The sequence below is a fragment of the Equus asinus genome, chromosome 20, assembly GCF_041296235.1.
Source record: "Equus asinus isolate D_3611 breed Donkey chromosome 20, EquAss-T2T_v2, whole genome shotgun sequence".
Classification (NCBI taxonomy): Eukaryota; Metazoa; Chordata; class Mammalia; order Perissodactyla; family Equidae; genus Equus; species Equus asinus.
The window spans coordinates 99340445-99356828 of NC_091809.1; the positions used below are offsets into that span (position 1 = coordinate 99340445).

Below are 16384 nucleotides of genomic sequence, written 5' to 3' on the forward strand. Positions count from 1 at the left end.
TTTTTCTCTTTTAATTCTCATAACAACCTGTCAGCTAGGAAATAATAATCTCCTTTCAGAGATTAGGAAACTGAATTAAACAATATTATATCACTTTCCCAGGGTCAGTAAGTGAAGGTCCTTGGTCCAAGTCTGTCTGATGGTAAAACTCATGTTTTCCTCTATACTTCTCACACTGGGGTATGACTATCCCTAGAGATACCTGGCAATATATCAGAGAGTGTAAGAAGCCAGAGGATCATTACGTCATATCTTATTAGATACCAATTTTATTTCATATTATATCATTGAAGTGTGCCATGCATATTTGCTTTAATGCAAAACTAACATGGGATTGGGTGTAAAATTCACATACATTTTAAAAATAAAATATAAAATTTCAAAGGAATTTCGAACTTTTGGTAGGCAGCTTTGAGGCCAGGTCCAATTAGGCCTGTAAAGGGTTCATGGCCACTCTTTCTGCGTAGAGATACTTTAGCGGCAAAGCACTGACCAAACAGAAATTTCCAAGTCTCTGATTTGCTAGATCTAACTCATCATCATCTAAAGAGCACATCCCAGCAGGATTTATATTATGTCCTTTTCCAAAAGTTCTAATCACCCAAGACACGAAATTGGGTTATGTTTCAGTAAAAAGATTTTACTTTTTTTTCCTTGGACTAAGGAACACTTTGGAAACAAGCATCAGTCATCACTAAACAGGTTTGCTTTCTTTTACCTAATTCATAAGTCTCTTCCTGGTGTTGACCTTTCCATTTACCTAAAGAGGATCCTCTTCCCAAGCTTCCTCCAATGGGGCTGGGGATGCTGCTTTTGTTAGGCAGGTTGACTGGGCTGGTTTTGCTGGCTGGGAAGAGGCTCTGGGTGGGAGATGTTGGGGACTTGACAGGCTCGGCTGTCTTGGGTCGGGATGAGAGATTCAGCGGCTGTGCTGTTGTTTCATCCTACAAGAGTTTAACATAAATAATTATTAAAAAAAAGACAAATGAAGCACATTATCACCTAGTAAGCTGCAGCTATTTTACACCTCAGAGACAATGCCACATTCTCCTACAATAATAACAAAAGAAGCTAATTATCTACCTCCTTGAAGATTCATCGGAAGGAAACCTCATTAATTTCCCTGTGTTATGCTTCTATTTACATTAACTGTGTAGTTGGATCATTCTTTTTGCCAAATTAAAATCTGAATTAGCTCACATTACAGCTTAATTTCCTAATGTGTTTTCAGGGATCTAAATTAACCTAGGGCATTTACAAAGAATTATTTAAAATTTCAGCAGCTCTGTAGTGCTTTTGTGTTATTCTCTCTGAAAAGTTCCTGGAACTATAAATAGGCTCTGCAGCTAATTTTTTAATATATATTTTAAATCAAACAATTGCAAGTACTTTAAAAATGGAAACACGGAAAGCCTTCTTCTGATCTTCTGGGCGTCTGCCCAGGGAGCCGCATGCCACAGCATGGCTTCTATGTGGCTTTTTGGGCGTGGGCACTCTTCATGGTCTATATTCTGGTCTCTATTCATGTTTAAAATTAATTTTTGCAAAGAGCAAGCACACATTATAATTATGTTTTACATACCATACTATACGCAATTTATTTTTCATGCCTAAAGTGATGTCTCTTTATATTTTTTGCTACGTATATTTACAGAATGTCTATTTTAAGATGCTTGTCCTTCTATACTGAGCACAGTACTCAAATATCTGGCGTGTAACTCTAGTATAACCAGGAGCTTGAAAGCTAAGCTCCTTGCCTTTGTCTCATTTATCCTGCCATAAAACACCCATAACAACACTTCCTCATTCTAGAAATTTAGTTGTAATATGAGCATATTCATTTAAATGTTCAGTTTTAAGATCTGCATTACCGTGTTCTAAAATAAAATTGTCAGCAAATGTTAACTCCTGTTTTGCTTCTGAGAAGGCACAGAGAATTTGCTTTTAATGTCATTGTTTAAAACACACAGTAGAGCTTGGAAACAGAATATTCTCCTCTTTGGCAAACATGTGACCTCTCCGGGGCTCAATTTCTTCATCTGTAGAAAAAGAGGGCCTGATTCTAGCTGATCTTTAAAGTCTCTTCCAGTACTAATGGTCACTGCTTACAGAGGGACAAAAAGGGATGCCAGTAAACACTACCCAGGAAGGAGGATTAGAAAGAGAAAATAAAAATAACATGCACAGAGGAGCCATTACATACCAGGCACTGTGCTAGATATTTTCACACGTATTAGCTCATTTAACTATGGATAACTATGAGTTTGAGCCGTACTTTTCTAAATTTACAAGGTTTGAAAGAGTCAGAGTGATAAAATCACTGTCCAAAGCCATACATGGAGGGACAAACTTTGAATTTTACCTTATTAGACTCCAAATCCTAGGCCCCTTTTCTTCTAAATGATCAGAGAAAATAAGTCATTTGACAATGTAGTGATACCCTAGATTCTTTTTTTATCTTGGTAGGAAACAGATAATCTGGCACACCTATGTTGCAATATACTTTTATCTACATCTAGACATAGGATAGGTTCTCAGGAAACACAGTTATATCCATTATGGATGTCAAAATGATCTGACATGCTTAATTACAACTTACTTCCTTTTGCTCTGAACTCAAAGGATATTTAGACTAGTTAGTTCCTTTATTCATATCTAAGTAATAATGATTTATATGTTAGGTATTTAGTTAGTTTTCTCCATATTTCTTTTATATGGCGTACACTGAGCTTCTTAGATATCTGAGTTCAGAGTTTTCTTCAAATTTGGAAAATTTTCAACCATTACTTCTTCAAATATATTTTTCCATTCCCTTCTTCTCCTTCTGGGGCTCTAGTTGCACATATTAGGCCAGTTGGTGTCCCACAGCACTGGCAGTCTTTTTTCTATGTATTTCATTTGGGATAGTTTCATTGTTACATCATCAAGTTCACTAATCTTTTCTTCTGTGATGTCTAATCTGTTGCTAATCCCAGTCAGTATTATTCTGGTGTACTTTTCAGCTCAAACATTATATTTTTCATCGCCAGACATTCAATTTATTTCTTCCGTGTCTTGCCTTATAATACTTATGTTTTCCTCTACCTTCTCAAACATGTGGAGCTCATAACATCTGGTTTTATTCAGCTTTGAATATACTCTAATCTATTATTTATTTTTATAATTCAATAATTGCCACTTCCACCAACAATGCCACTGGGCTCAGGAAGCACCTACCAACTCCCAAGCAAGTGAATCCCTTTCCACCACAGCAGGCCTGCTGCTAGTTCTCACAGCCTGCCCTGCTCTGAGGGGAACATTGTGGGTGTTTTTTAGGGAGTAGATCTGCCTATCTCCTCACTTGGTTAGTGTGGAAAGTCTCCTACAATAGATGTTTTTACTACCTTATCTACTAGTTCTACCATCTGTGTCATTTTGGGGTCTGTTTCTATTGATTGATTTTTCTCCTCATTATTATTCACATTTTCTTGCTTTTGTGAAAGCCTGGTAATTATTGAACTGATGCTACACATTGTGAATTTTACACTGTTGGGTGTCAGAGTTTGTGTACTCCTTTAAATACTTGCGGACTTTATTCTGAGAGGCAGAACAATTTGACCCTTTCTAGGCTTACTTTTAAGCTTTGTTCAACAGGTCCAGAGCAGCCATTAATCTAGGGATAATTTGGCCCCACTACTGAGGTAATATCCTTCTGGGGACTCTACTTGATGTCCCAGGTGTCAGAGGAGATCTTTCCACTCTGGCTAATGGGAATACAAACCATTCTTAGTCCTTTGTGAATCTTGCAATTGTTTTGCCTGCTACATCTGGTCTTTTCCCCTGGCCTCAGATAGTTTCCTCACATGCATATGCTGATAAAAACTCAGCTAAATACAGGGGAACCTTCTTCAGATCTTCACTGTTCTCTCTGTACAGTCCTCTCCTCTCTGATACTCTGCCTCACAAATTCCATGGCATCCCTCAGAACCTACCTTGGCATCCCTGAACTCTGTCTCTCTACTCAAGGAGCCTGCCAAGCTCCATGTAGGTACCCCTCCCTGCACTACTACCTGGAAACTCCCTCTAGACAGTAAACTGGAACAAATATAATGCTTGCCTCACTTGTTTCTCTTCTCTCAGGGATCACTGTCCTGTACTCCTCCAATTGTAAATGTCTGAAAACCATTGTTTTATATATTTTGTCCTGAGTTTTAGTTCTTTAAGTTGGGAGGGTAAATCTGATCCCTGTTCCTCCATCATGGCTAAAAATGGAAATCTTCCAGGTTATTTCATTAGGATCTCTCTTGCTATACAACTAGATGTTTCAATAACAACCACTACTAACACCACCACCATCTTCTTTATTATCATCAGACCATAATGATGATCATCATTATACTAACATTTACAGAGTACTCACTATAGGCTAGAGGATGTATTATCACATTTAAGACCTATAATAATATTAACTTCCATTTTACAGAGGAGAAAACTAAGGCTGAAAGAGGTTAAGTAACTTGTCCCAGGTGACACAGCTGGTAAAATAAGTGGGAGAACTGACATTTGAACAGAAATATTTTGACTTCTGATGTTGACAATTATAGCAAATAAAAATCCTGGGGGAAAGAAGGTACATAAGATCATTTATGTTTGTTTTTGTTACCTTGAGCAAACTATGCACTATGTCATGTGGTCATGGAATATACAGAGGGAAAGAAATGACTTTAGACAGAAACATGAGATATTTTAGTGACCATAATTCTTTCAATTAGCAAATTGTGAAATTATTCTCAGAACTTTTTCAATAATAGGTAGGAGCTATTTTTTAAGTTTAAAACATTTGCTTGATGTCTTGGTCTATATATTTTTACCCACACATACAATAAACATTCTAATAAGTATAAGGAATGTTCCTTTTTTATTAACATAAAATACAGTCAAGTCAAATTATATAGAGAATTCCCTGAGAATTTGCATGTGGTCAAGTGAGTAATAAAATTCAGTTGGCCCACAAAGCTGGAATGGTAAAAGCAGATGTAAACTGGAGTTTAACCAGGGAACATTTTATTCATCCAGTAAAGGCTTGGTTTGGTGCAGTTCGATTTGGCCAACTCACTTATAAAATGACTTTTTAATGTTCAAATATCTAATACTCAATACCTCAAGTCATCGATGTTTGATACACTCATACTCTAACAACTATAATTAAACAAAGTGTCTTGGTTTGAGTTGTAGTGTTCTGACTTTTATTCACAAACAGAAACTCTCAGAACACAAAATAGATAGGCTGTTTCCATAAGTAATGCTATCTTATTAAATGTAAATGCCTATTATCATACCTCAATATTTCTAACAACAAAGCACAAATGTTCATCTATCTTGTTGGAGAATCTAAAAGCATGGATAACATTAAATCAATTCCTTTGGGTAGGGCACAGGCAGAACTCTCTTAATGATGTTTACTTTTTTTATCTTTGGTATTTGGGATCCATATTTTCTAAAGGTCTTTTTGAAATCTCAAAATTCCTATCTGCAAATTTTAGAAAATAAAACAATTTCAGGGGTTTTGTAGCATTCAGTGCTGTTTTATTGGCCTTAGATGTTTCCCATGTGAAGATCTAATAATTGCAAAATTTCTCCAAATGCAGTACTTTGGGCGCATTACAACAACACCTCTGTGGTAATCACATTTCTCTAAGTAGATAAGTCAATTACAAAAAACAATTGTTTCTCTGAACTTCTTGAATTTAATTCAATATAGGAAGTAAAAGCAATCATAAAAAACAACCAGTACCACCCATAGGTACCAGCTGTAGCACAAAGTTGGAGCGGATTATCAATTTTCCATGGTCGCCAAGTACCTCCTGGCTGCCCCACTTTAAGATACTGAAAATCAGTGAGGAAAAGCATCTATTAATGTCCTAGCCATAACCTGGGAGAGCCTGTTTATCCACAACTTCGTGGCATCAAGGCATGATTAGAGAATTATATCATTCATTTCTCAGAGCCCACATTTATAACTAATTTGAAGGAGAGACCTTTATCGACAAACTATATAAAATCCAGCATTAGGTTCTTTTTTGTCCCCCTTTTTAAATCTAAAGTTTGAGATCCTCCTTCTCTGGTACTCAGTTGGTGCCCCACCTGTTTAAGGAACTTAGAGAGAAGTGTCACAAGTCTATGACAAAGACTGGTAATAAAACCATGGCCATTCATGCCAATGAACATTAAAAAATAAAAGCCAAAATCCAAAGAGGAAAAACTCTTGAGAAGTGAGTTTGCAGATTTAGGTAAAGATCTCACAATATAGCACTATTGTTATCAAAAGGGAAACACCTGTTTCTCAGTGCTCAATCATGAAATTTACCATAAAGAGGAGCATTTCGGGGTTTCTTTATGTTGCTATGCTTCCTGCTGCTTATTCCCAACACAGCCTAGTTCACTACCTTTCTTGTGAAGCTATTTTCCAAACTGTTTCCACAATCCTGCAAAGCAAGTACCTTAACTTGAGTTACAGGGCTGGTCCCTCTCTTTTCATTTTTTATCCCAGTAGGTGAGACTGCCCCTGCTGTGTTTGGTGGCTGTGGAGTTGATGGCATCTTTGCTCCAGGTGACACCTGCATGCTGGCCAGCTGAGCGGCATAGAGCTGCTGCAAAACAGGGAAGACAAACATTATCTCTTAAAATGCAGCTGAAATGGAGTTTCAAAAAAAACTTACCGTATTGTTAGATAACTATTTCTCTGACAGCCTTGCAATTTCTCTTTCACTATTTTTTAAAGAGGAAAATAACAGAGAGAAAATAAATGTAACAGAAAGAAACAGTACTGGTATGGGAGCCATCGTTCTGTTCCTGGTCCTTCTGGCAATAACGTTATGACCCTGAACAAAGGACTTGATCACTCTAGAACTCAGTTTCTTCAATTGTATAGGAAGGAATTTGACTAAATGGTCTCTAAGATTCTTTCTAGTTCCTAAAATCTTTTTTAAAAAGTTCTTTAAATGTTGCTAAGTCCATTCCCATAATTTTAATATTCATGAACTAAGAAACTAATCTGAACTTTCCTAGGGACTCCTGGAAGAACATTGTTCTTAGTCAATACTGACCAAGCTTTTCTAAGGATGCCAGTCCTTCTGAATGACAAGAGCACTGCCCTCAAGATCTCTGATGGCTAATGGCAGTCATTCTTTTCTCAGGGTCTCATTTCTAGGCAGCACGTAACATAATCCTCAAGAGAATATCGCTAGATTTGTGGCTAATAATAATAATAATAAAAATCAAGCTTCTTTTTCCTAGCACAGGATGTTAAATCCTTAACTGTCAGTTTTATTAGGTTTAGGGTGAAATTGGGGATAAATGAACGTGTTAATCTGCTATGGTTAACCAGAATTCACACAACTCAATCTTAACACTATTTAATGCTTGAAAACTCCATTCAAATATTTTCTTTTCTTCTTATCATCAAGATTAAGCCATTACTTTGATAGTCATATTTCTATCATAATAAATAGAAAGCTTCCTAGTTCATCAACCACAGAGAAAATAGCTCAAACTTTGCCATATTAGTAGGGGAGAAAAAACAGGTGGTTTATATGTAATTTCCAGCATTACTATCATTCAGATGGACAAATAAAAAAAATTACAGTAATCAAAAACAGACCTTTCGGCACATGTAATTAAATGAAAGCTTAATAAAGAATAATTTGCAAGAGCCAGATGTGCTTATGTCATGATTGTTGCTTTCTTTGGAACAATTTTTCTAATATAACAAGCCTCTGAAGAAATTAAAGTTTCATAATTCTGTATGTGCAATGACTCAGTGGCAAGAAAAATTCACAAGTAAGAGTCAGTCAAACTGCTAAATCTTAGGAGGAAAAAAAAGAATTCTGCTGTGTCCTTTTATTTCAAAATTCAGCCAAGTGTCTTCAAAAGAGGGGCAAGCAAAGCTTCTGAAAAATTCCTCCTTGGATCAGGCCAGTGAAGAAAGTTCTGTGCTAAATAGAGAGAAGATGGTTGAGAATTGAAAACGTGTTGGCCAAGTATAATGACCAAATGCTCTACCATTGAGTACTGAAGACTCATGAAATCTGAGAGAGGCAAGAGCCCTTAGACATCATTTATGCCTTCATTTTACCTCAATAATTCATAAGATCAGAAGAAAGTCAATTTTACTCAGTCTTGAGTCCTTCAGGGAACATCAACTAGTGAAAAAAGCAGAAAAACAAACCTTTGGAAACAAATCTATTTTCTAAAAAGTTGACTAAATTCAGAAATCCTTCAGATTAACTGAACTATACATTGCCTTTTAGAAATGGAGTAGTTTTAATTGCTTCCTCTAAAGCATTGATAAGCATTTATTTTCTATCCTTTTCTAGTGGGTTACACCTACTAGAGGAAAGACCCTATAAACTGATTCCTCAAAGCTGTGATTCCTCGGATCTCCTTTGAGTTGTAACTGCTGATACTTTAAAGGCAGGAAGAAGTATAGGCACATTCCATAAAACTGACAGAGCTGGGTAAACTGGACAATAGGATAGCAGATGAGATTTGGTAGAATGAACCTTGAAATAAAAATCAGAAAATAGAGTCTGATGTAAAGATAGAAGACACTCGTGAAAATAAAAATTTTCACATTCTAATGAAATATTTGATTTTAGATCTAAGTATCTTGCTTTTCAGACTGAACACTTTAGATCTGAATTGGATAAACAGAATGCAATCCATTGAATAGATACAGGTTTACAAAGCAATTTCACAGGAAGCTCATCTTCTAACCTAATATTAATCGAATATGTTCTATATACAAGGCTCTGTGTTAGGAGCTGAGGAGGATTCCAAGTCTTGGAACAAGCAGATAGCTCTGGAGGAACTGTAAGATACTGATCCTTCACATCTGATTTGTACGTTTCTTGAGTCTTTAACCTTGTGTTTAGTTATGCACATTTGTCCTACCATGCTTGATAGATCGTAAGCTCATTGAAGCCATGATCAACCTAATTATTTTTCAATGCCTCACATTTAACAACAACGCCTAGCAAATAAGAGATAATCAACCAATATTTTCTGGATTAAATATGATATAAAATCACTGGATGTTAGGAAGGAGAGATATTCTCTATAAACGAGGCAACAGAAGTGGTATACGATTATATTTATGATACAAGTAGTGAAAAATTTTATGGTGTTGAGTTTTAAAAAATAAAAGGAAAATAACTTCAGTCCAAATTAAATTATATTGTTTCACAAGAAATGATTCTTTGAAGTCATTTGGTAAAATGTAGTTTAGATAGCTCCTCAATAACTGCTAGCTTCACCACCTGCCTTGAACTTTCCTAACATAAATTATACCACTGGAGCAGTAACTAAAGAGTAGTATCAATTTTCCCTCTCAGATCAGTTACTTATAAACTTAAAGTTTCTCTAAATGCTTCTCTAAAGTTTCTCTAAAATCCTTTTTTGAAAGAACATAAAATATTAGTTATTCAAATAAGTAGCTTCAGTTAGAAAACTTCTTCATAGACTAATGGTTTAAGGAGGAAAAAGGTTAAACTTTGGTTAACTATTATCTAATGGTTTACAAAAATGTCATTCCACATAGGATTCTCAGATCATAGCTCATTGTCATAATGATGATAATAATGAACATTCATTTCCAAACACAGTTGAAGTTTAAAAAATCAACAATGTAGTAAAGCTTATAACAGGTTTAGTCAAAGTCTCGCAAACATTTAAACTTTGGTGAAGACCGTTTTCGTAAATATAGATTTTTCCATTTCAATTTTGAAAAATATTCAGTGATTGTTTGGGATATTGAATTGTTTCTTTATCCAAGATATATAAAAGACATGCAGTGCAGACATGTAAAAATAAGCCTGGCTAAATATTTTTCAAAATTATAAATCACTCACATTTTAAGGAGCACTTTAGGAAATGCTTTTACTATTTTATGGCTAAAAATAGTCCACCTTTATTATTAGTTCAGTTTTAATAAAGTGGCCAGCATTAAAATTTTGGTAAGCTGAACAATGACATACCTAGCACCTGGAACTGAAAGGGCCTGAATGGATCATTTAGTCTAGTATGACCTCCTCCTTCTACCGATGAGCTGAGGTCTAGAGAACAGAAGTAGCATGCCCAAGATCACACAACTAGTTAGTACTGGAGCTAGAAGAACTCTCCAGCTCTCTCCAACATTATCATTTAAAGTAGAAATGGATGATGAACCAAACTTTGCACCTTTCCAGTACATTTTTAGCCCTGATCAATTTGTTCAATGACAAATCTTTATTAAATACTTTCTATTAACCAAAGACTATGCTAAACACTGGAAGTACAAGAACAAGCAACTCAGAAATAGTCCCTGCCCTAAATGCATGGGCAGTGACTATCGATTATGGTTAGGATAAGTGCTAAGAAAGAAAAATACAGACTGTCAAGAGACCATCTAACAAAGGTATTTAACATGGTCTGGAGGATCAGAACAGCTTCTCTAAGGATGTAACATTTTAAATAAGAAGTATGCAGGTGGAAAGGTTGATAAAGAATATTCCAGAAAGAAAAAAACACAAATTATTATGGCTCTGAGGTAGAAAAAAAGGTGACGTTTTTGAGGAACTTAAAAAAGGCCAATGTGGCAGGACTGTTGAGTGAGCATAGAGTGACATGAGAAGATGCCAGAGAGCGGGAGGGTTTTATAGGCCACATCAATAATTTCAGATTTTTATCCCCAAAAGAGAAGTATCCAGAAAGAGTGATGAACTAAAACCAAGATACAAAGAATCTTTCCTGTACTTTAGCACTAACTCATTGATGAATCTTTCAAATAAATTGGATTAAGAAAGTCCTAAGGAGATCTCACAAATTACCAATAAATATCTCTAATAGTCTTTCTAGAGTTCTGTGTCCTGAGACTAGGCTTAAAGAAAAACATATCTCGCATTTGGCTCCCAGTGACATTTTAATAACTAAGCCTGCTAGATTCAACACAAAACAGTAGGTCCTACCAACCAAATTCAGTCTTACGGTGAAATTCTTCAGTGTCTTCAAGTACACATACCAATTTACAGCCAGAATCTAAGAAACATACCAGAGATATTTTATAACACTATTGAACCTGGGAAGAAAGGCATGCTTTGCTCCTAATATAGCCAAACTCATGTCACATTATAAGGAGTGGTGTCACAGTGCATCTAATATTTACCACAATGCGAAATATATATTTTTATACCTGCTATCTGTGATAAAATCATGTAAGATCTCCAATAGAGAGTACCATAGAAAAAAGGTGCAAGACCTTTTATTCTCATAATCACATGGTTTTCACATGAACACATAATCAGTCATCACCCCCATTCATTCATGTGTTAATTCAACAAACATATATTGAGCACGAAATCAGGTACTGTGCTAGGTATTTTACATTTATTTTTTTTATTTAATCTTCAAAATAATTATATAAGATGGAAATTATAAAAGTCAGTATCACTTTAAAGCCCATGTGCTTTCTGCTTTTACGTATTAAAATTATTTTAAATCAGCTACACAATGAATACCAGTGAAACCCATTTCCTGTTCCTAGCCATCAGACAAGAATCATTGTCCAAGGAGAAGAGAGATTCTGATGTTGCTGCTGTTCTGAGCGCTCAAATAGCAAACTATATTTCTAGATGTCATATAGCTACTCTTTCTAAAAGGGCATTTCACAATCCTCAAACAGAGAAAGAAAAGTTAATGGTACCACAAGCCACCTTGAAAGAGCAAGGGACACAATTCTGAAACAATTCCTTTTGCCACCCCCTCTTTGAGCCACAATAGAAGACACCTGAAATACCCTAGTGACACATGTTTAACAGACTGATAAAGTACAAAGAAATATGCAAAGGACAGGTGGAAATAGGAGAACTTGACAGAGGCTTTAAATTGGCACCAGTATATGTGGAAACCAATAGTGAAAAAGCAGGCACAACTTCACATACTGGATTCTCTTTTGAGTAAGTACTCTTGCGTTTTGTCATTTCAATTAGGAGGGCACTTTAAGGTCGCCTGTTGGAATCTGACCCAGAGAGAAAGAAAAAGAATTCCCTCTCAAACACAACTTGCCTACTGGTGGATAACGAAGAAAGGAAGAGAAAGGGAAATGTTATTCTATAAAACCAGATTTTGAAGACACTACTGAAAGATTTGAACTCATACCTTCATATTTACCCCATTTGTTGTAGTCTCACATAGTGTCTGGAACATTAGGCTTAGCCCAGGTTAACTCAGATTCTATTCTTGTGTACCAGAGTCTACTCAGGAGGGCAATAGGGGATGTTGGGGGAAACGAGCAGGGTAGGGTAGGGGGCATCCTTAAGGAAACATCATTATTTACTTGATTGATGCTGCCTAACAGCACGCTCAAGCCTGGTTCAGTTCTCTGGGATCCTCTGGGTTTTGTTACCTTCTCAAATGCTGATGACCATTGCTCTGCCCACCAAGCAAGCATGCTATAAAGCTGGACAAGTTCGGCTGTGAGGCTGTGAGAAGATGGAACGGAGACAGGGGCAATTAAGCAGGCTGATTTAGTGCTTGTTCAGCACAAGAAAGAAAGTGTGTCAGTAACAAGTCATTACAGATTGAAGAAGGGGTGGGGGAGAGAGCATAAAAATAATTTGAAAGAGATCACAAATACTTTTACTTCTCATAAACCTCCAATGTCAACAAAATGACCCAGGAAATGTAGCTGTGGTTTTACAGAAGGAAAGAATTGAAGTCCTTGTTTTCATCATAGAGGCACTTGTTAAGCTATACCCCTAATATCTGACACCAAAGAAAACTGACTGTAGGGATAGACGGTGAGAGAAGGAACAGGGGAAGAACTCCCACTTTCACTCCTCAACCCACTGGTTTAATTTCCTAGGCAATCTCCATGCCCCTCCTGCATATTTTTCTATTGCCATATTTTTTCCTTTCCTATTAATCCCTCTTGTTTGTCATAATTCTACTCATCTTTTGAGTCTCAACTCAAAAATCAATTCCTCCTTAAAGCCTTATCTGACCATTGCCTTCTTTGTGTTCCCATGATATCACATCTTCTATCCCCATGTACTTTATGGAATTTCTTTTTTTCATGCCTTTCTCTCCCATCAAAGTCCAAAGCTACTTAAAGGAAGAACTGAGTCTTATTTGTTTCTATGTCCCTAGCACTTAACATAATGCCTAACATTTAATAAATGCTCAGTTAACACTGATCATTAAGATCCCTTCATTTCCATTCTTGCCTCTGTCTTTTTGGAACTGCTATCATTTCTGCCCATACCCTTTTTTAGTATAACTTTCTTCACACACTCTTCAAAAGGAACCCCAGAGATGGAGGTCATCTTTCCTTGCTTCTGTCTTCTTGAACCTATAAACATGTGGGTTCACCATTGATTTTTTTTGCAAAGAAACACCACATAACATGATGTTAGCAGAAAAAATAGTTATAAAGATCATCTAATCCAATTCCTTTGATTTACAGATGAATAAAACTCAAGCCTAGAGAAGGAAGGTAATTTGCATAACAATACCAACTGGTGAGCAGCAGATAGAATGAAATCTAGAACCCAGGGTCCCTATTTTCCTACCCAGTATTCACAGAGACTCATTTCTCATTATGTACTGTTCTCTCAGGGAACTGACTGCAAATAGAATTTGTACATTCTATCAGAGCTTTTAGGTTGAACCACATAAAAGGATGTTTTTCTGCCAATCCTCTAGGATTAAAAGAGAAATTTATCCTAGATGTACTTGAAAAGTAATCATTGGGCACCCAAGAATGATTTACATTGTAGAATTTTATTTTAATATTTGTTTTTAAATGCAACCATAGTAATTAGGTTAAGGTTATTATAATCATATTAAGGTGTTTTCAGATTTTTAAAATTAAAGTTAATCAAATACATATAAAGGGCCAAAGATTTGTCACAGATGAGAGCAGACTTACTTCACCCCCTTTGAGACTTCTGCCGTTTACCTTTCCACAACAACCAAAGTTAAAATGGGACAAACATTGACTGTAAGCCACTGGAGAGCTAGGACCTGTTTAACTCATTTCATTATCTCCTGTAGCCAGATCAAGAATGTCAAAGAAAAATGAATGGAAAAAAGAGTTTTCCTGGCTAGAGATCCTCTTGCCTATTTTCTCAAGCACTGATGAGTTATGTCAGAGGACCAAGGGGGCAGGGAGGTTGGAGGGAATATGTTGGGTGTGGAGGAGAGGAGAAGCTATAAAAAAAGAACAGGGGTGAGTCTCACATCAAAGGTCTTACCCTTACACGAAGAAAATTAAAAAAAAAAAAAAATTAGAATCCATTAGGTAACAGAGTACCCAGTTGTCTGCTACAAAAATCAGTCAGTAGGGGCCGGCCCCGTGGCCGAGTGGTTAAGTTCGCGCACTCCACTGCAGGCAGCCCAGTGTTTCATTGATTCAAATCCTGGGCGCAGATATGGCACTGCTCATCAGACCACGCTGAGGCAGTGTCCCACATGCCACAACTAGAAGGACCCACAATGAAGAATATATACAACTATGTACTGGGGAGCTTTGGGGAGAAAAAGGAAAAAAATAAAATCTTTAAAAGAAAAATCAGTCAGCATTTATTCTCCAATTGCACCAATTATATTGGAATGCGTTCAGAAGACTTTTTCCTTATGGAACATAGTTGCACAGTGCAAATAACTAAGAATAAACAAAGCAACTCCCAAATTTTTAACAAGAAAACTCAATCTCTCTCTGCTTCCTCCAAGTATCTCTTCTTTCAGGGTGCTAAATAAAATATGTAAATACATAATACTTTATTTACAGAAATAAGAGTTCAGGCATTGAAACAATTAGTAATTTGGTTCCTGAAGCAAGATATTTGAAGAAGTGATAATGAGGGCAGTTGAAAATGGGCCTTATGGGAATGAACCTGACTGTTTTACTTCTGTTTGCAAGAGCTGGGCAGGCAATGCTGAAGAGATCCTGCTCTCTGAATGTGCTCCAAGTGCTACAGCTTGCATCTGTGACACTCCTTTACCTCTAGTCAGAGAGCTTAGCTCATCGGGGATACCTTAAACACGTGCATCGTGACTCCACCAATAGGATATAACAACTCATCGCTGAGTCTATAAGTTGGATTTGACATCTAAGCACTATTTCTCATAAATTAAGTCAAAGGGAAGTTTTCAATGACTCTATATATTTAAGCACATGTGCTGAGTTCAATAAATACTTTTAGTAAACGAATATGTTAGGTCCCCAATACTTAAAGGCATTGTTTCTTATAATCAAAAGGTGAATTTTGGTTCAAATTCATTCAAAAGTTATTTATTAAGTGGCTACCACTGGCCAGGTACTATTTGGGAAGACAGAAGTGAGCAGTGACTTTGGAGAAGGGAGTGGGGAGGAGAAGACAAAGAAATAAGCACATAGATATGTAACTCTGGTGGTGATACGTGCTATGAAACATAAACTGTCCAGGTACATGAATATGCAGGGGGGATTTTTAAACATAAAGACGTCAGGAAAACTAAAAGAAGGGGACATTTGAGTGGAGACCTGAAAGAAGTGAAGGAGTAAGTCCTGTCATTATCTGGGGATAGCATCCCAGGCAGGGGCAAAGGATAGGTGAAAATCCTGAGGCGAGGGTGTGCTTGTGCTTAGAACGTTTGAGAAACATCAAGGAGGCCAGTGTGGCTAGAGCAGAATGAGTGAGCAAAGGGAATAGGTCAGGTTTCAAGAAGATAGCAAGGGGCCTGATCATGTAGACCTTGTGTATTATCGAACAGATTTTGGATTCCATTTTCTGGTTTCTAGGAAACACCATTACAACAACATGGCAGACCTGGAAATCCCTCAGCAATACCCACAGGAAAATCTGGAGATAAGCCAGGGCTGCTGTGCCTTGGCCCATGATGACTGCCAAGAAACCAGATGCTGTTGCTTGAAAAATATTCTACAACTGCTCAACTTCTATGCCCTTCGATTTCCGTCCATAATGAAGCCTCTACAACAACACAGAATGAAGACAAATATGGGTAAGTATGCAATGAAAAAAGTTTTTATTTAAATTGTTAAAAATATATACTTGGGAAAACAAAATTGCATGAAAGGAAAATATAATATTCTCTAAATGCAATTTTTTTCCAGTTTATTCAATGGACAGAACAAATGTTGCTGGTTGGAAATAAACTTGGTAGTTATATGAAAATGTTTTTACTATATTTAAACTGAACTTGGTTTTTAATTTCTCAGGAAAAGATTGAACACAAGAATCATGCTAATGAATAAAATTCATACCTATGATGAAATGTACAGATTTATTAAACAGAAATTTCATATTAATAATATTAACACGAAATGTGCATTTGTAACAAATATTGAGAGACAGGAGGATATATTTTG

General features: G+C 36.4%; 1 protein-coding gene across 48 annotated transcripts in view; it reads right to left on the bottom strand.

Moving 5' to 3' along the window:
* The window catches only part of SOX6 (SRY-box transcription factor 6), a 571438-nt gene that overhangs the window by 80402 nt on the left and 474652 nt on the right, over positions 1 to 16384 (bottom strand). For 32 of the 48 annotated variants that reach the window (XM_070491207.1, XM_070491211.1, XM_070491215.1 and 29 more), the window contains 2 exons: positions 6480 to 6629; positions 719 to 944 (listed from right to left, as the gene is read on the bottom strand). In XM_070491207.1, the coding sequence (XP_070347308.1) occupies positions 719 to 944; positions 6480 to 6629 (376 nt within the window). The remainder of the gene's footprint in view (positions 1 to 718; positions 945 to 6479; positions 6630 to 16384) is intronic. The other 16 variants (XM_070491232.1, XM_070491233.1, XM_070491230.1 and 13 more) reach the window with 3 other exon arrangements.